General features: G+C 38.9%; 1 protein-coding gene across 1 annotated transcript in view; it reads right to left on the bottom strand.

The window, feature by feature from the left end:
- The window catches only part of Dhc36C (Dynein heavy chain at 36C), a 152,725-nt gene that overhangs the window by 110,892 nt on the left and 21,926 nt on the right, over positions 1 to 19,907 (bottom strand). The window contains exons 7-16 of the mRNA XM_069842371.1: positions 19,092 to 19,395; positions 15,842 to 16,057; positions 15,016 to 15,219; positions 11,054 to 11,466; positions 10,522 to 10,675; positions 8,458 to 8,684; positions 7,856 to 8,054; positions 5,954 to 6,191; positions 2,873 to 2,988; positions 1,000 to 1,141 (exon numbers count right to left, since the gene is read on the bottom strand). Coding sequence (XP_069698472.1) covers positions 1,000 to 1,141; positions 2,873 to 2,988; positions 5,954 to 6,191; positions 7,856 to 8,054; positions 8,458 to 8,684; positions 10,522 to 10,675; positions 11,054 to 11,466; positions 15,016 to 15,219; positions 15,842 to 16,057; positions 19,092 to 19,395 — 2,213 coding nt within the window. The remainder of the gene's footprint in view (positions 1 to 999; positions 1,142 to 2,872; positions 2,989 to 5,953; positions 6,192 to 7,855; positions 8,055 to 8,457; positions 8,685 to 10,521; positions 10,676 to 11,053; positions 11,467 to 15,015; positions 15,220 to 15,841; positions 16,058 to 19,091; positions 19,396 to 19,907) is intronic.

Genomic DNA, 19,907 nt, shown 5'->3' with positions numbered 1-19,907 from the left:
ACCTTGATGTTGACATTTCAGGATCGCTGGATTGATTGGGAGGCCCCACACCTTGGCCTGCTCGTTCCTCAAATCTAAATCCCCTAGACTTTTGGTTATCAAGAACAACCAGGTCAATTTCAAAGAGTGCGTGATTCCTTACGCCGAAGGGCAGAGGAATGAATTGCCATGAATGGACGTCACATTGAGCACCTCCTATGAACAAGTGTTCATACGTCACTGTGTACGTTAACAGAAAACCACAATTCCAAGTCACACAGAGATTGTGTGCACTCGATGAGGGTCTCTGGCGTTTCGTCAGCCCACGCGAGTTGTATGGATATAAAGGGAAAAGTTGAGACGGTGTCAGATGGGGTTTCCCGGGTAGCTCAGTTGGTAAGAGCGCTGGTACGTTCAACCAGAGGTCCCGGGATCGATACCCGGCCCCGGAACAATTTTTCCCTTGAAATTATTCAAATCTGCTTTACAGGGAGCTTTATCTGAAAGACTAGATTTGCATAATATATACGTCACTGTGTACGTTAACAGAAAACCACAATTCCAAGTCACACAGAGATTGTTTGCACTCGATGTGGGTCTCTGGCGTTTCGTCAGCCCACGCGAGTTGTGTGGATATAAAGGGAAAAGTTGAGACGGTGTCGGGTGGGGTTTCCCCGGTAGCTCAGTTGGTAAGAGCGCTGGTACGTTCAACCAGAGGTCCCGGGACCGATACCCGGCCCCGGAACAATTTTTCCCTTGAAATTATTCAAATCTGCTTTACAGGGAGCTTTACCTGAAAGACTAGATTTGCAAGTGTTCAGATCTCACAAAGTATGTGTTGAAGGACCCATGTTTATTAGACATTTTTTTTCTCGTGTTGATGCATACTAGCACCTCCTAAAATATTGGATACTTTTTTTAACACTCTATATAATGAAGTCACTTATAGTGAGTTTTTAGTTTATTACTGAGGTCAGATTTGTGTTAGATATTAGAATTTCTTGAATTAGCCAAGCTTACCTAAATGCAGATGCAGCGCTCCAAACAGCGTCCTGTAGCATCGGTCAGTGAGAGGAGTGATGACCAGTCGGGGCGAGTTGCCCAGGTACTCATAGCCATACATCAGCTGGGAGTTGATCATGCGCGTCGCCAGTTTGTCATCCTTGTCAACAAGGAAGCACAGGGTGACTGTTAATTTTATAAACTAAACAGATTGTTAGCAAAATATATTGACTACTGTAACTGGCATGGTGGCTCAGTGCTAGCGCTTTGGGCTTATAAACAAGTGAATCTGGGTTCAAATTCCTGACGATCCACCCAGAATTATAACTTGTGTTGGGCAAACCCGTGGTCTGGGCAAAACAGGGTTTTTTTTTTCCAAGTACTCCGGTTCCCCTGTGGGATCCCAACAATTCTCAAAAGTGTGTCTGTAAATAAGAAACACAGTGAGTGCCACACCAAATTTAAAAAAATTGAAATACCGTAGTATTTACTTAAAAAGTAATTTCGAGGAAAACATTCTCAATGCCCCTCCCACAAACAACACGCACATTTCTCATACACTGCTTCTTTCTGAAAATGATGTCTATTGGATAGTCTTGCTAACTGAGTGTAATGGTGTTTGCTGAACATAAAGGATATTTATTATTTACAGATAGGGGAGAGTTGGGTAGTATCGGACATCGGGTAATATCGGACAGTGCGTTTCTTTTATCTACCAACAGATTGTAGTACCTGAATGACATGGTTACGTTTCTGTATGCGACATCACAGAAACGTAACCACGTCATTCAGGTACTATAGTCCCGTCGCTCTAATTTCCAGCAGCCAATCACGTCGCAGTTCGGCTACATTTAAACGTTTGCGTCTTGTGATTCGCTTATGAAGACGTTATTCATTTCTTAAGACTCGATAAATACTTAATATAATCTCCCGCCATTTTGGCTCTTTCGTTGGAGTTCGCAGAAAGCACACGAAGACGTTATTTGCCGCTCAATTATTTGCTGAATTACAGTGCGTTTGATTTATTATCATAGGAGCTACGACATGATAATGTTTAACGGTGTGGCAAATAGATCCCTCGTATGGTAGCTCGGCAAGGAAAGAACAAAAATGGCGAACGATACTACCTACCTAGACTTTATAGAGTATTCACTTCCTAAGATGTAAGCAAAGAGGAGGAGTGACGCCGGGAATAACAGCGTCGCGACTATATCATCTGGTGGAAGTTGAAAGAAACTTACTGTCCGATATTACCCGATATCCGATACTACCCAACTCTCCCCTAAATAACTTTATCTGAAGTACGTTACTTTCTTGGTACAGAAACGAATCTTTTTTTTTTTATAATTTCAAGGAAGAAATTTTTCCGGAGCCGGGTATCGAACCCAGGACCTTTGACTGAGCGCGTCCATGCGCGACTGAGCTACCCTGGAACTGTATCAGACGCACCGGTGCAATTTTTGCCTTTATATCCACATACCTCAAGTGGGCTGACAGGCCATCAAAGACCCAACATTGAGTGCACACAAACTTTGTGTGAATTGAATTGTGGTTTTCTGTTAACGAACAGTGACGTATATTATGCAAATCTGGCTTTCACGTATAGCTCCCTGTGAAGCTGATTTGAATAATTTCAAGGGAAAAATTGTTCCGGGGCCAGGTATCGAACCCGGGACCTGTCTGATACAGTTCCTGGTTAGCTCAGTCGGTAGAGCGTTGGCGCGCTCAGCTAAAGGTCCCGGGTTCGATACCCAACCACGGAACAATTTTTCCTTTGAAATTATTGAGATTAGTTTCACAGGGAGCTATACCTGAAAGCCAGATTTGCAGAAACAAATGAATTTTCGAAGTACGAGTAAGTTACATATTAATATAAACAACGTTCACTTACCCCCCAGTAATATCGTAGCTGACAGAGCCATTGGAAGTCATTATCTTTCTTCACTTGCTTGTCAATAAGTATCTGCACCACATCTCGGGCATGCACGTCCAACACTACCAACGCACCTGGAACAGCCACAGGCACGAGGAAGCCTTAGGCCTATATTACACTATCAAATTCCTGTGTCACAGAATATGATAAAATTTTTTATCAAATATATATGATCAAATGTAACATTTAGACTATATTACACTATGTCAAAACTATTATCATATTTTTCATCACAGTACAAATAATGGATCCACAATAGTTCTATGCTTGTTGTAACAGTAAAATATCCAGTAATGGTTACTGCATTAATACTAAAGAAGAAATCAAAGAAAAAATATATTTCGTCGGCTTAGAGTGTAAACCTGCTAACCAACAGAATGAAAATTTTACAGGGGAAACAAAAAAACTGTGTATAAATTAACTCTGAAGCTTTAGGGTTGTTATCTAATGCCGGGCTTTGCCAACGAAGCCATTAGCGTTCTTGCTCTCCAATATTTCTCTGTAGTGGATCCATCAGGTAGAACTTCACAGGTTATGGGACGATTTTCAGTCATTTCTTCTTCTTTGTTGCATAGAGGGCAATTTGGGTTTGTGTAAACTCCTATTTTATTCAAGTGTTTGGCCAAATAATCGTGTTCTGTAAGCAGTCTGAATTTTGCTACTGCAGATTTACGTGGGATTTCTGGAATAATTTCTGTTTTTTTTTTATTAAAATGCTCCATTTTTTATCTTTGGCTTTGGTACATACCGGTACTGCTTGGTTAATCCAAAGTACAGGTGGCGAAGTTTCAGAGTTAATTTATACTCAGTTTTTTGTTCCCCCTGTAAAATTTCCTTTTTGTTAGCAGGTTTACACTCTAAGCCGACGAAGTGGTTGGAGATTGGGGTAGGGAGAAAAGATACAAAAGGAATCCATCAAACTCTACTGAGAGAACTTCAGTGTGAAGATGTGAAATTCTATATATACAAAGTATTTAATAATGGATGATGAAACATTTCATGTGACTCATAATGTGATATTAAAAGTTTTGTGGTTTTCACGTACCATGTGTACTTAATGTCCGCCATTTTCTTTCTTCTCAGTCACAGATTTTATCAAAGGCATGATGATGACCATAACTTTTATCACAGAATTATGTCACAGCTAGATGTGATCATATATACTATATTACACTGTAAAAGATTTTATCATATGTATTTTATCAAACTTCTGTGACACAGATATTTGATAGTGTAATATAGGCCTTACTACACTTCACAACAAAAGTAGATGTACCTCAGGTCTAACACCACGGAGTGTCACTAGATGCACGAGACATGTCCAGAAAGTAAGTTTTCCTGGGGCCGTTTACAGAAAGAAAACACAATTTCATGGAAAGATTTATTGGAACAGATACAGTACAGCAATTTGTTGAACTATTTCTCAACATATTCCCCATTGGAACTGAGACATTTGTCACACCGTGCGATCAACAGAGACGTCCTGACGGCTGTCACACACTGGTTCCAATCCCAGGCGGCAGATTTCTACGACACAAGGAGACAAGAGTTGATCCAACAGTATGACAAATGTCTCAATTCCGATGGGGAATATGTTGAAAAATAGCTCAAGAATTGCTGTATCTGTTCCAATAAATCTTTTCATGAAATTGTGTTTTCTTTCTGTATACGGCTTCAGGGGAACTTACTTTCTGGACGGCCCTCGTAATATGGACTCGAATGTTATACCTTCTAGGTCCCTCCCTTAATTGTTGAATTAAGCAACTGACTAACTGCACTATGATTGGTACACCAGAATTTTTGATTTGAGAAGAAGGGACAAGGAGGCATTCAGGTAAATAGAGCAAGTAATAGGTTGCAGTTGATATCGTCCATGTTTACCAATTTTATTTAAAATTTGAATAATGTAAAGTAATGACGCTTGTAAAGCATACGTAAATTTTGCCAAAATCAAACTTTAACTTTCCTCAGCTTTTCAATCTGAACTAACATGGGAACATATCGAAATCTCCCCTCAAACTATGCACATAGATCTTCAAAACAGACAAATGCATATACAGGGTGATTCATAAGTAAGTGTAAATATTACATGAATATAATGTATAAGTAAAAACAAGACTAAACACCCTGTAACACTTTTTCTGAAAATACTTTATTTCAGAGTTATGGAGCAAAGAATGAATAACAAATTCAATACTAACGGAGAATAATTTCTCCCAAACAGTTTATAAATACTACGTTGTTCGTAATAGTGTTCAAAATAATTTCTCAACTAGTCGACAGAGATGTGCTTCTTCCCTTAGTAATTTTGTAACGTTACTGAACTCATTCATTTCATTCAGAAGAATTTCACATACACGTTCAATTGAAGGGTTCAGAGCCACAGTGGGCCAAGCGCCATTTATTAAAAACGGAGAAAGCAAGGGTTAAAGTTAAGTGAATACCATAGTTTAATGAAGATTGACATATCACTTAGTTTTAATATGTATACTTTATATTACTTGCTATATGCTTCCATTGAATTATGGTAATAACTGCATCTTAACACTTGTTTTCTACGGTTTTAGTAAATGGCGCTTGGCCCACTATGGTTCTGAACCTTTCAATTGGTCACTCCTGAAGTTCTGCTTTGCCCGGAATGTCAGTGGCGTACACTAGCGACTTTAGACGGTCCCACAGATAGAAGTCGAGTGGATTCAAGTCTGGTGATCTGGCCGGCCAACCAACTGGTCATTCAAGACCTACCCATTTCATTGCGACATAATTGTGAAATAAAGTATTTTCAGAAAATGCGTTATAGAGCGTTTTAGTCTTGCTTTTACTTCTTCATTACACCTATTCAGTATGCGTGAAAACTTACTTGTTGCATTAAGAAACATAGGCGCATATTTGACAGACTAGTTGAGTTGCTGTGTTCCGTGAATCCGTATGCAGACAGAAGGACGTACGCTTGTTCTACATCAAGGGTGCTGAAAGCGTGTACTTCCTAAAAAATCTCTAAATCGATTTATGCAGCTTTGCCAGCTTGGAAGGACTCACCAAGTGTAATCCTGTTCTGCATGCTCAGCTTCCCTCGGACCAGGTCTATGATCTTGGAGATCTGGTCGTTGCAGACTCCGATACAGTCCTGCAGGCCCTGCATGCCAGCATTGATGGCCTCGTGCACTTCGGCCGTCCAGTAGGTCATGGAGACGCACAGCACCGTCTGCCCCGGCCACTCCAGCACCCAGTAGTCCCGCTCCTTGATGGGGTACGCCTCGTACGCCTTCCTCACTTGCTGCAATGAAAATGCACTTACAATAGAAGTAATAGAAATGCCGTCTAACGCAGAAATGACTAGTTTACTTTGTCCTCTATACAGAGTGTCCCAAATTGATATATACACTTTTTGAAATACTATTTCACAGCAAAGAAATGAGATAGAAATACGATTTTTGCGGTTTATGATTCAGACGGCAGTGGAAAGCATAGAAACATGTTCATTTGTTTATAAACAAACAGGGCGGTGCAATTATTGTTCGACGAACGTAAGTGGATACCGAAATCTTATTGGAAAGTGGAGAATGTTGTTGAGGTTCAACGACGTTGGAGGGTTGAATTTGGAACACAACCACCAACAAGGTTAACTATCACAAGAATCCGAGACAAGTTTGAAGTCGACGGAACGGTGCAAGATGTGTTGAAAGGGCGGTGCGGAAGAAAGAGAAGTTCCACCGATAACGAGAGTGTTGATACAGTCATGCAGGCTTTTGCACAATCCCCAAAGAAGTCAATGAGGCAATGTTCTCGTGAGATTAGTATCAGCAAATCCAGTGTTCATCGAATTTTGCGAGCTCAAAAATGGAAGCCTTACATTCCGAGACTTGTCCACGCACTAAATGAGGACGACCCAGAGACGGATAGGACGAAGAGGAAGTGTTGCGAAGTTCCTGTCTCGATCTCCGGATTTAACCCCTCCAGACTTCTACCTATGGGGAGCCCTAAAGGACACAGTGTACGCCACAAAACCATAAACACTGAAGAAACTGAGAGTTCTTATTGAACATGCCTTTAATGATATTCCATTAGCAACAATCCAGTTGGTATGTCGCTCTGTTGTACGTCGTTGTTGGGAGGGTACTGTGGTGGAAGGGAGACATTTTGAACATGTACGGGCTTAAGGAATACAAAACCGCAAAAATCGTATTTCTGTCTCATCTCGTTGCTGAGAAATAGTGTTTAAAAATATGTATACATCAATTTGGGACACTCTGTATATGTGCATACACTCTAAGCTTACTTGTACTACGAGAACTGGTTGATCCAGTGATGACTCAAATATTCAAATGCCAGAGATCCAATTTTTTAAGAGTAATGATGACGATGATTGTGATGTTGGTGTGGTGGCTATAGTGACAGTGACGGTAATGGCGTTGATGATGATGATGATGATGATGATGATGTGCTGTAAACTTTTGAACGTCTCAGCAATTCCTCTTCAGTATCTATTTATATTATTTACACAAAATTAACGTAGTAAATAGGGTTACCAGGTTTTCAGACTGCAATTAAGAGACAGTTACAACATTTAACTCCAGGAAAATACGAGAGACTTCTAAGACAGAAAGAATATTACTAAACCAGTAATCATGCACAGCTATTGCTTGGGAATAAAATTACTTTTAACTGAAACAGAGATAGCTAGAGGTTTAAATTAATTTGTTTCACATTTCTAAAGACATTGATGCTAATAAAAGGTGGCTGTTTCTTATCATAATTACAGGCCTACAACACGACATCCGTACAAACAGTAAAAACCTTTGACATAATGTTCGCAAATACGGGACGTTTTGGTGTTCCATATGGATTTCATACAGGACAAAGTTTTCAGTCCCCAATATATCCCGTACAATGCAGGACACCTGGCAACCTTACTAGCAGATGTGAAGCTGTAAGCTGTACCATGTGTACACTCTTCTTCATGTCTCCTTCGAGCTCCAGCAGCCACTTCTCGACCTGCCCCCTTGCCAAGGACGTTGAGATGACGTCAACCAGCTCCACTTCTTCCCCCTCACTGGACTTCATAACAGTAACATCCAGATCTTCAGTGAAATTTAATTTTGCAATTCCTTCAAAGCATTTCTTGAGGTGAGGCTGTACACTGAAATAAATGTTCATTACAACAATAATTAATGTGCGTAAAAATATTTCGATGAAGTTCACTACACATGTTCGATAAAAGAAAACGTTGCAGTAATTATTATATACTCAAAATTTAAAAAAAAACAGAAATAAAATAACCAGCTCAAACACTGGATACTTCTATAAATCCAACATGTTAATGAAAAGTCCAAATATTGCAAGAGTTGATCTAGAAGAGTCATGAATATTCCATTTGGATCATGTACAAATTTATTTCATTTTCAGGATACTGCGTAGAACAATTATTGTACTGTATATTATGTGTATTATGTTTGTATATTTGTAAAATCTGTGGACAATTTATGTGCCATTCGTATGAAAGCACTTAAATGTACATAGTAGGTAGACTTATACAAACTTACCGAGTGGGGTCTTTTGTTTCGGACAAGATCTCCAGAAGCTCATCGTTTGACAGGAAGAAGAATCGTGGGAAGTAAAGCCGTTTCTTCTCCAGGTAGTCGTTAAGACCCCTCTGGATAATCTCAAGTAAGCCATTGCACTTCTTCAGGCGCTCCAACATCTTGTCTATTTCAACCACAGCCAAGACTTTGGGGTCGCTTACTACTGACTTCATAATATCGCGCCAGATCTACAGGACAGAACATCACTGTGAGCCAAGTCATTCATGTTGTAGGCCTACTTCAGCAAGGCAGACATGGAAAGAAAGAAAGAAAGAAAGAAAGAAAGAAAGAAAGAAAGAAAGAAAGAAAAGGAAAATAAAGGAAGAAAGAAGTAAAAAGGAAAGAAAGAAGTAAAAAGAAAAGAAAGGAAGAAAGAAGTAAAAAGAAAAGAAAGAATTAAAAAAAAGAAGGGAAGAAAGAAGTAAAAAGAAAAGAAGGGAAGAAAGAAGTAAAAAGAAAAGAAAGAAAGAAAAAAGTAAAAAGAATAGAAAGATAGAAGTAAAAAGAAAAGAAAGATAGAAGTAAAAAGAAAAGAAAGAAAGAAGAAGAAAAGAAAGAAGTAAAAAGAAAAGGAAGGAAGAAAGAAGTAAAAAGAAAAGAAAGAAAGAAGTAAAAAGAAAAGAAAGAAAGAAGTAAAAAGAAAAGAAAAAAGAAAGAAGTAAAAAGAAAAGAAGGGATGAAAGAAGCAAAAAGAAAAGAAAGATAGAAGTAAAAAGAAAAGAAAGGAAGAAAGAAGTAAAAAGGAAAGAAAGAAAGAAAGGAAGAAAGAAAGAAAGAAGTAAAAAGAAAAGAAAGGAAGGAAGAAAGAAAGAAGTAAAAAGAAAAGAAACATAGAAGTAAAAAGAAAAGAAAAAAGAAAGAAGTAAAAAGAAAAGAAGGGAAGAAAGAAGTAAAAAGAAAAGAAAGATAGAAGTAAAAAGAAAAGAAAGAAGGAAAAAAGTAAAAAGAAAAGAAAGATAGAAGTAAAAAGAAAAGAAAGAAAGATAGAAATAAAAAGAAAAGAAAGAAGTAAAAAGAAAAGAAAGGAAGAAAGAAGTAAAAAGAAAAGAAAGAAGTAAAAAGGAAAGAAAAAAGAAAGAAGTAAAAAGAAAAGAAGGGAAGAAAGAAGTAAAAAGAAAAGAAAGATACAAGTAAAAAGAAAAGAAAGAAAGAAAAAAGAAAAGAAAGAAAGAAAAAAGTAAAAAGAAAAGAAAAGGAGAAAGAAGTAGAAAGAAAAGAAAGGAAGAAAGAAGTAAAAAGAAAATAAAGATAGAAGTAAAAAGAAAAGAAAGAAAGTAAAAAGTAAAAAGAAAAGAAAGAAGTAATAAGAAAAGAAAGGAAGAAGTAAAAAGAAAAGAAAGAAGTAAAGAGAAAGAAAGAAGTAAAAAGAAAAGAAATGTAAAAAGAAAAGATAGAAAGAATTAAAAAGAAAAGAAAGACGTAAAAAGAAAAGAAAGAAAGAAGTAAAAAGTAAAGAAAGAAAGAAAAAAGTGAAAAGAAAAGAAAAAAGGAGAGAAATCATTTTCAACAATATTATTATTGAATAAGTATCGAGTTATGGTTACGTCAATTTTACGAAGTGATTCGTCTAGAAGACTTCGAATCTTGAAAGCTCCGTTAATTCTTATATTTTTAAAGAAATATATAATTGGAAAAAAAAAAATTGTATGCATTACTCACTGCAGGAATAGGTGGCCATTGTGGACAATAAGACGCTACTTGCTTACCATAGTGGAATTAAAACAACCAACTAGTAACATTTGAAGGTGTCCAAGAGTTCCTATGGCAACATAATTTCCCGTCTCTTTGTGACAAAAGAGACGCTACCGCTACGAAGAGAGGGGAAGGGATGTTGCTATGGATACCCTTGGACACCTTCAAATGTTATAAATCGGCTGTTATTTTAATTCCACTATACCTATTTCAGCACATTAGTACCTGTCAAGTTATCCGTTGCAATTCTCAAAATACTGTATTAATTGGAAAGCAAAAGTGTGCATGGAAGACAGATGAGTTACTGCTACTGAAGATTCAGTAGATTGCTACCTTGTCAACAGCACTGAACCTGCGTCCTTCTTCCGGCATCTGAGCCTGAATATCAGGAGAAGAAAAGATTGGTTCCAGATAAAGCCACGTTGACTGCACTTTGAGCCAGTCATCTATAATTTCTTGCAATAAAGTCAGTTTACCTTCCCACTCCCTGTAACAAATGAACACATTTTGAAGAAGAATTGTACAAAGATGTGTTGAAGGACAGTGGAATCTTGGCACTTGACAGAGAATAGGGCGTATAGGTCATTCGTTTTCTCGTGAATCCAAATGCATTCGTGCGCTGTAGCTCATAGTAAGAACCTTACAGTTGGGGTAAGAGAGCTAGCTAGCTGCAAATCGAGGAGTAGTGAGAGAAAGAAGCTTCTCAGTCTACTTTTTCTTCCCCTTACGCGCAGGTAGGTTTCACCAGATACCGAATGACCTATACTGTATAACTTAATGAGTCACTCTGTATATTTTATGATACCAGGAACATGATATTAGAGCAACTACTGAGAGAGGAAGGAAAGGCGACATGGCGTCTTACATGATATCCTCCTCGAAAGGCTTGATGTACGGGGAGCTCTTCATGGTCTGGGTCTTCACTATGTGGTCGTCCAGCAGCAGCTGTATGTCGTCCACCGAGCTCAGGATGTGCGTGCCGCTCTCCCTGTAGGGCAGGATGGTGAACTCCATCTCGCTCCACTCCTTCTTCATCTTGTTCAGACTCTTCTCCAGGTTGTTCTCCTTCGTGGCGGCCTCACTGATAGCTTCGAAGCGTGGCAGGAACTCCTCTAACCCAAAGTCCACTACTCTTTCAAGTGTCAGATCAGGGCCAGGTTTTATCGGGAACCCAACCAACTCTGACACCTTTTCCCAGTGACGCTCCTTCATTCCAGGGTTGCCCAAAGTCTGAACGATGGGCATGTGCTCACGGAACCCTTCTATGTTCTCGCGAACCTACAACACATTTTATACAAGAATAAAACTTTAAATTAAAATACACTCAAATTAATCATTATTAGTTGCTGTAGAATAATAAAGTAAGATTGGCCTGCTTATAGAGTCTGACATGTTGTTTCAAATTATACAAACACACATTCTAAAAAACATTCAGTGCTCTTACTTCAAAGAATAGTAGAGGACAGTACGTGGAACAAAATTTTACTAAGTTCTGTTTTCAGAATCACAATATTCACCTTTGTTCAAAACAATTTTTCCTATTTATCATCCACCACATGGCGCAGTCCTACGCAAAATCCTTGAGACTATATATATATATATATATATATATATATATATAATACGTTTTTAACACTTACACGATCGTATTTTAAATCCTAGGAGATACTATACGTCATTTGTACTTTCTAAATCAATTTTGCTCGAAATTAGGTTTGTCGTGAAAATGTAAGAACGCAAAAATACAGCACAAGTTCATTGTTAAGATGCCGCCCACTTTGAAATTGGTGAAAATTCGAAGCTGCCCATGCTTTCTTCCCACGATCTTGTGTATTTTAATGACCCTGTATTGTTTTTGAAACAGAGAAACATTTCATAACACATGAGCCGTTCAGAGCAAAAGTGATGTAAGTCAAAAATGGATAATGAGGGTTAAAGTAAACATTCTGTAAAATACAGCGCAAAGTAGCAATTGATATTCAATTGATTTAAACTACGTGGTACAGTCATTAAGTTCTAAGACTTGACGCCTGGAGGGTAGGCTCCCACAAGAATCTGGATATATCACAAGATGCCGCATAACACGGCGTACATTTAAACAGAACCACATCCTCCCTCAAAATAGTCTCCGTTGGCCGTTATGCACGTTTGCCAACGTTGGTATAGCTGCTGGAAGCACCGTTGAAAGATGTTGGCAGGAAGGTCCCGTATGGCTTCTCTTGTGGCAGTCATGACCTCTTCGGAAGAATGAAATCTACGCCCACGTAGGGTTGCTTTCATACGAGGAAAGAGAAAAAAATCGCATGGTGCGAGATCAGGTGAGTACGGAGGATGTGGAAGAACTGTCACCTGTTGTCTTGCAAGTTCCTCTTGGACAAGGACAGAGCGATGTGCAGGGGCGTTGTCATGTAGCAACAGCCAATTCTTTGTACGCCATAGCTCAGGTCGCTTACGGCGAATTGAATCTCGTATACGGCCAAGGATCTCTTTGTAGCGGGTTTTGTTCACAGTTGCACCTTCTGGGGTGAATTCCATGTGAACAATTTCATTTGAATCAAATAACAGTTCAAGCATCACCTTGCCTTTTGACCTGTCTTGTCGCGGTTTTTTTCTGTCGTGGTGATAACGGCGTTTTCCAGGTGGCGGATTGTCGTTTCAGTTGCGGATCGTAAAGGAAACACCGAGTTTCGTCTCCAGTTATTATCCGGTTGAGAAACGTCGGATCATCGTCAGCACTACTGACGAGGTCACCACAAATCGTCATGCGATCATCACGTTGGTCTTGCGACAGGATTCGTGGCACACTGTGCTGGGTAACACGAGACATGTTCAGGTCATCAGACAGAATTTTGTAGCAAGTACCATGGTTGACCCCTACTGTTGCTGCGATATCGTCTACCGATTGGGAGCGGTTAGCACGCACCAACGTTGCAACTTCTTGGATCTTGCGTTCAGTTCGAATTGTTTGTGGCCGACCAGTACGCACATCATCTTCCAAACTGTCTCTTCCTTGCAAAAAACGTCGGTGCCACCTAAACACAACACTGCGACTCACAGTGTCCTCACCGTAAACTTGCTGCATCATTTGAAACGTTTAGGCAGCAGTTTTGCCTAATTTCTGGCAGAACTTGATGTTTGCCCGTTGCTCAAAATGTGACATCTCGGGTTCCGACGTGCGCATTCAAATCACCGTCACAACAAAGACCGTAGTTCTGCTTACAGTGCATGCACTCAACTGTCTCTTGTTGGGTCGAGAGACTGACAAGGTATCATACCATGGCGCCACCTATGCGCTATAGTGCACCACAACGCCACTATGCGCTCAGTATTAGAACTTAATGACTGTACCACATATTAGTAGTCAGTGGACAGCAAGGACACATTAATTGCTACTTTGCGCTGTTTTTTTTTTACAGAATTTTTACTTTAAACCTCATTACCCAATTTTGATTTACACCACTTTTGCTCCGAGCGGTTCATATCATGACGTAACTGTACAACTTATGAAACACTTATCACAATATATGAGGGCATGGTTTATTCCTTAGGAACAAGCAATCCAAAATAACTGACTTTTTGTAAAATAATCTACATGTTATTTACTGAAGATCATACTGGAACAACAAGTGAGTCAATGTCGTAAAATTTTCTCAACTGCAGCTTAAAAAGCAGTGTGTCCCATAAGTCTGGACCAATAGGAGTTACTCATATTACATTTCCTGCTGTTATAGGTAAATGATGCCACTGAGTAAGGAGGAGCGAATAAAAATTATTTTGTTGATGGGTACCCATTTAAGTGAACGTAATCTTGATAGGCGAATGGAGTTATGTGAATGGACAGAAGGACAGTGCGAAAATAATCAAATGCTTTCTTCACACATTCTGTTCTCTGATGAAGCAAGCTTTTATGTTTCCGGGGAAATCAACCGTCAGAACACCCGATACTGGTCACCACAAAATCCTCCTTGGTTCATTCCTTCAAACGATCAAGGAGTCATGGTGTGGTACGGGATATGGAAAGACAGAATCGTTGGTCCCTTCTTTTTTGACGAGACGGTAACCAGTGAAACGTATCTGAGGATGTTGCAAGAAGCAGCATTTCCAAGCCTACTGAGCGCAGAAGGAGACTTCCCGGAATGGTTTCAGCAGGATGGCGCACCTGCGCATTATGTACGAACAGTGCAACGGTACCTTCATGAACAGTTTCCTGAACATTGGATCGGACGCCAAGGAACTGTGGAATGGCCTCCAAGGCAATCTAAAAAGCCAAGGTATACGAAGTCAAAATTCAGAATGTTCGTCATCTCAAAGAACGCATTGTGCATGCTTGTCGGGAAACTTCCGCGACTGAAATTCAGAAAGTGATGCAAGAATGGAAATGTGTATGCAATACAATGGCGAACACTCTGAACAGATCCTGTAATTGCATTGTGTTCTTCTCCTATGGGTCTAGACTTATGGGACAGCCTGTATATCAGCCAGCTTTAACTGTAAGGAGCTAAGATTTTCTAGAAATATAGTAATCTTACAAGATTCAAGAATATGTGTTGTACATGTGAGTATTTTACTATAGATTCAAAGATGGATTAAGTATGAAGTTTTAAATGTATCTTGTTAAAATTGTACTAAATTAACTCAACTCGTTCTCCCCATACAGTCTTCAGATGCTGTTTCAGATTATATTAAATGCCATTTCAGTTATATGTTCTTCTCACTTACGTATATTTTCTCTTCATACGCCATAAAAGTGTATAAATGAAGTTCTATAATAATTATTATACAATCTAAGACATTTCTTGCAATCAAAGGACACACACTGGTACTCACCGTGACTGCCAGAGCATTTACTGTGGGCTGGTCGGCGAACACCTTCTCCAGCTTGTAAATGGTTCTGTAACACGCCCCCACCTCAGTATCTATTTCATCGGGGTCAAAAGACCCGACCTGGCTGCCCATCCACAAGTCGTGCTTCGAAATAAATTCACTTGCCATCTCGTACATCTTCTTATAGGGACTCAGCTTGTCTGCCAACTGAAAATAAGTTCGTAAAGTTTTACTATACTTCATAATACTGTAGAACGAGCAGCTCTAATCCACGCAAAATAAATAATAAACCCTAAAACACATAATGTGTATATCTTCAGGTCAGTAGTCTACTAAGTCTTGTCCTGAAAGAACTTATAATACTATGCCGAACTTGAATTCACAGTTGAGGGGCGTTTTCACAAAACTCGTTATCTACATTTTTTTTTCGATTTTGAGGTTTTAGCATATCCTTATGTTTTTTGGTCAGGAGAATCCAATGGTGCTATCAGAATTAAGCTAAAGTTAGTAAGTATATCAGTAATTTGATCTTGAAATAAAAGAGATTTTTCAAAACTCGGTATCTACAGTTGTGTATTTTAGAAAAGAGCTCTCTTGAAAAAAAAAAAAAAAAACAAGATTTTGTAGATAACGAGTTTTGTGAAAACGCCCCTTAATTGGAAGTTACTGATGAGATTGATTGTGTAATACTTGGTACCATACTGGTACTGGTACTGTCAATCAGGCAGCGAGATTCGAACTCAGTCCCTAGAGCAGCTTCAGATCAGCAGACCTTCTAGCTAGCTGTAGTGAAGCTTTGCTCTCTAAAAGTGAAGTGGTGTTGCTTTACTTTCTTCCGCAGAGGATACTGGGACTGCTCGAAGTTGAAAGCCACTTCCTCCTCGTTGAAGCGATCTATCTTGTCCAGCGCCCCCTGTATCCGCGCGTCCAGATGCTGTGCTTTCTTCAGATACTTGGGCAGTTCTTCCATGTTTCCATAAGTCTTGAATTCCTCCAGTTGCTTCTCATACGATTCCAAGTCGTCATTAAATTTCTTGATCCGTGCCTGAAAAAGAGATTTAGCACAGTACAGCAATTGCTTTAATAAGGTGAAGTGCGAACAAGTTAAGAACACAGCACGTACATTTATTTAATTTCCACTTGATCAGAATTCAGCCGAAATTGTTGTTCAGAAAGTAAATATTTAAATATAACTGCAAAATTAAGGTTAGAAAAGTTGTTGTTGTTGTTGTTTTCTAATGCCAGGCGTTTGACAATAAAGTCATTTGACCTCTTGCACTCCAATATTTTTCAAAGATATTATTATGACCAGCCACTGAAGCACAGATGTGAAAAATGGCAAGTTGTAGCCGATTTAAGTGAACACCATATTTTAACGTTTTGGTGGCTACTTCATTCACGCACAACCCCCAGAATGTCTGAAGGACCACACCTGCTGTTGGTCGACGGGTCCATTGGACCTAGCTGGGAGATCTTGTTGATCACCAGCTTTCCCTCCTTAAGCCACTGGAGGACGATTTTAGTGCCATAGCAGGTCAGCACTAGGAACAGAAAAGTAGAAAGAGGTGGAAGGAAAGGGAAATGAACCCCTAGGCCTCGAATGCTCTAATGCCGTCAGGGTCGAAGAAAGTAAGAGTTCAGTCAGAGGACTGGATAGGAAAGGGTAAAGAGGGAATTAGGCATTGAATAGAGGAAAATTATACCAAATTCAGTCATTAACTCATCAAGCTAACCAGTGCTAATTGATGAGTAGCCCCTCCCTTTAGTTCAGCTTGTAAAATTATGCTTACTAACAGCTGCACCACGGGAAGGTAGGGGTGGGACATTGGGTATTTGTCCAGGTTGGTTCCTTAAAGCCTTCAATGGAAGGATTAATGGCTCTCCTCCCTGTATCCGACAGATACACTTTTGCAGCCAATTTAGAAAAGTAAAAGCTATCTCCCTGAACACACTGATGTATCACTAACAATTATCTGGCATAAAACTTTGATTGATTGATTGATTGATTGATTGATTGATTGATCAGTTTGGTTTGATTGGTATTTAATTAATTGCTATGATTTGTTTCTTTTCATCATTTCATTTGGTTGATTTTGTTGGTTAGTTTGGATTGTTTAATTTGCTTGATTCATTGACTAGTTTGGCTCATCATTTTGTGGTTGGTTTAGTTAACCTTGTTTGATTGGTATTTGGTTGGTTTCATGATTTGTTTGGCTTAATTAATTTTGTTGATTGATTTCCAACAGTTCTACCTGTTGTTGACTAAAACTTTTTCTAACTCTGATCATTTCGTAATGTTGAATTCCGTTTCTAATGTGCGACACCCAACATCTGTGAGGAAGACAATAAAAATTAAGGGAAAGAGGACAGAGGACGGACACTGGAAAGTTTTATTTTCTCAATCGTACTATCAGGGACTGGAATGCTTCACCTGCAGACTTATTAAAGGCTTTACCAACCAAAAATATATTTAAAGATAGGCTTAAGGACTTTACTGATAGACGATAGTATATTATACACACTATTTAAAGGGTCTAATTGATGTTTTGTTATTTGAAGTGTTGTATCAGTGAAGTGTGAAGTGTGTTCTGTCAGTGAAGTGTGTTGTGTAAGTGAAGTATGTTTATGTCAGTGAAGCTTTATAGTTTATAGTGGCAGTGCAAAGTATTTGAACAGTGAAATGTGTCGCAGTTCCAGTGCAGTGAGTGTAATACTGAAAGGTACTTGTGCAGATATGAACATATCATACTTGTGGGTTTTAGTTCGAACTTAAGGTTAAGATACAAATTAGATTTACTTTAAATGTTATTTTAAGTGATCGTACATCATTTAATTTAAGATGCTCCCAGTTATTATTATTATTATTATTATTATTATTATTATTATTATTATTATTATTATTATTATTACTATTATTACTATTAATTATTATTATCATTATTATTATTAATTGTGTTTATTATTAATTGTCATTATTGAGTATACTGAATAAGCAGTCGCGGACAGCCAATGAGGGGTGGTCCTCCAGCATGGGGGTTGGGCGAAGGGCTAACAACCCTTCACCGTAAAAAAACAGCTTGTTACGAATCCTTCAAATAAGCCTCGGAATGGGACTGATTCTCTCGCACGATCACAGCAAAGGAATAAGGCTTTGAGATTTGGTACTTGGAATGTTACAAGTCTATATAGAACAGGAGGGGTAACATTAGTAGCAAAAGAACTAGCTAGATATAGAATAGAAACTTGGACTCTCACTTTGAGAGAGTAACAGAGACTACGGGTGTTTGAGAATAAGATTCTTAGGAAAATATTTGGGGCTAAGAGGGATGAAGTTGCAGGAAAAATGGAGAAAGTTACACAACACAGAACTGCACGCATTGTATTCTTCACCTGACATATTAGGAACATTAAATCCAGACGTTTGAGATGGGCAGGGCATGTAGCACGTATGGGCGAATCCAGAAATGCATATAGAGTGTTAGTTGGGAGGCCGGAGGGAAAAAGACCTTTAGGGAGGCCGAGACGTAGATGGGAAGATAATATTAAAATGGATTTGAGGGAGGTGGGATATGATGATAGAATATGGATTAATTTTGCTCAGGATAGGGACCAATGGCGGGCTTATGTGAAGGCGGCAATGAACCTCCGGGTTCCTTAGAAGCCAGTAAGTAAGTAAGTCATTATTGAGTGTAATTAGTTACCGCTGCCACCGCGTATATACTCATTTGCAGTGTGAAAAAATACATATAATAGGATGATAATTGTAGATAATGATGATGATACTCGTAGATAAAGTTGATGATGGTGATAGTGGTGGTGATTAGCAGAGTTTAAATTTGACTTGGACGAGAAATGGCTGGTGAATTTTACCTTGAACCCTTCCAGTTCTTTCACATCCCGTAAATCTAGCCTTCCAATGCAAACCATTCTAAGGACTTTCATACTTCTCAAAACCTACAGTCTTCTGCCAGTCTGAGTCAAATGATAATTCTAAGCGTGGTAGTCGCTCGAACATTTAAGAAGCCAGCTTTGCAGCAGTGATGCAAACCACATCGGCCTCAAGACCTGCACAAACTCACTTTAAGGAAATCTTGATACTCGGCAGTCTTCTCTTCCACTATTTGGCGGTGTTCGTCAAAGACACTCGGCATGCGAAGGTACCACTGAAACGTGGTGCAGTTCTGCTTGACCTCGACTGGCGTGAAGGACGTGTAGTCCACGAGGAACACCAGGTACTTGGCGATCTCGCGCAGTCGGTCCTCCATCACAAACACGGTCTCGTTCTCCATCTTATGTACGTATGAAATCAAGTCCATCAGCTCTGCCGTGTTGTTGGGTGGGGTTAGTGCTTTGGTTGCAATAGCTTCGTACTCCTCTCCAAGCCTGCAAGACGCCGATGGATTAAAACAGTTAATAATTCTGATTGAACAATTGAGGACCGTTTTTGCAAAACTTGCTAACTTAAAAAATAACTAAATTTTACAGGAGAGACAAAACACTATAGTCAGCAAGTTTTGCTGTATCTCTCACTTATAGCAGAAAGCAAGTTTTGAAAAAACGATCACACTTGGACACACTACAATGAAGAGAAATAACCCAATTTTACTAAGACGCTTTGAATATCATGTAGAGGTCTTCCTTATGTTAACGAATTCATCAAAATCTCAATTTTGCAAATTTTGTGGTTACCAAGTTTTGCAAAATCGGTCCTCAATTGAAGAGTTAAAAAAGAAACGATATTAAAAAAATGCAAAATTGAGATATTAAGCATATGGTGAGCGTATTGCAGCGGCCATCTACTGAAATAATTGTTAATAGTTTTGTGTTATAGGGGTGGAAATTTTCAGTGGTTTTCACAAAACAATCATAGTCCAAAGACATTTTTTTTTGTGAAC

The sequence above is a fragment of the Periplaneta americana genome, chromosome 12, assembly GCF_040183065.1.
Source record: "Periplaneta americana isolate PAMFEO1 chromosome 12, P.americana_PAMFEO1_priV1, whole genome shotgun sequence".
Taxonomy (NCBI): Eukaryota; Metazoa; Arthropoda; class Insecta; order Blattodea; family Blattidae; genus Periplaneta; species Periplaneta americana.
Note: the sequence above shows the minus strand (reverse complement) of the source record. Positions and strands in the feature narration are given on the sequence as shown.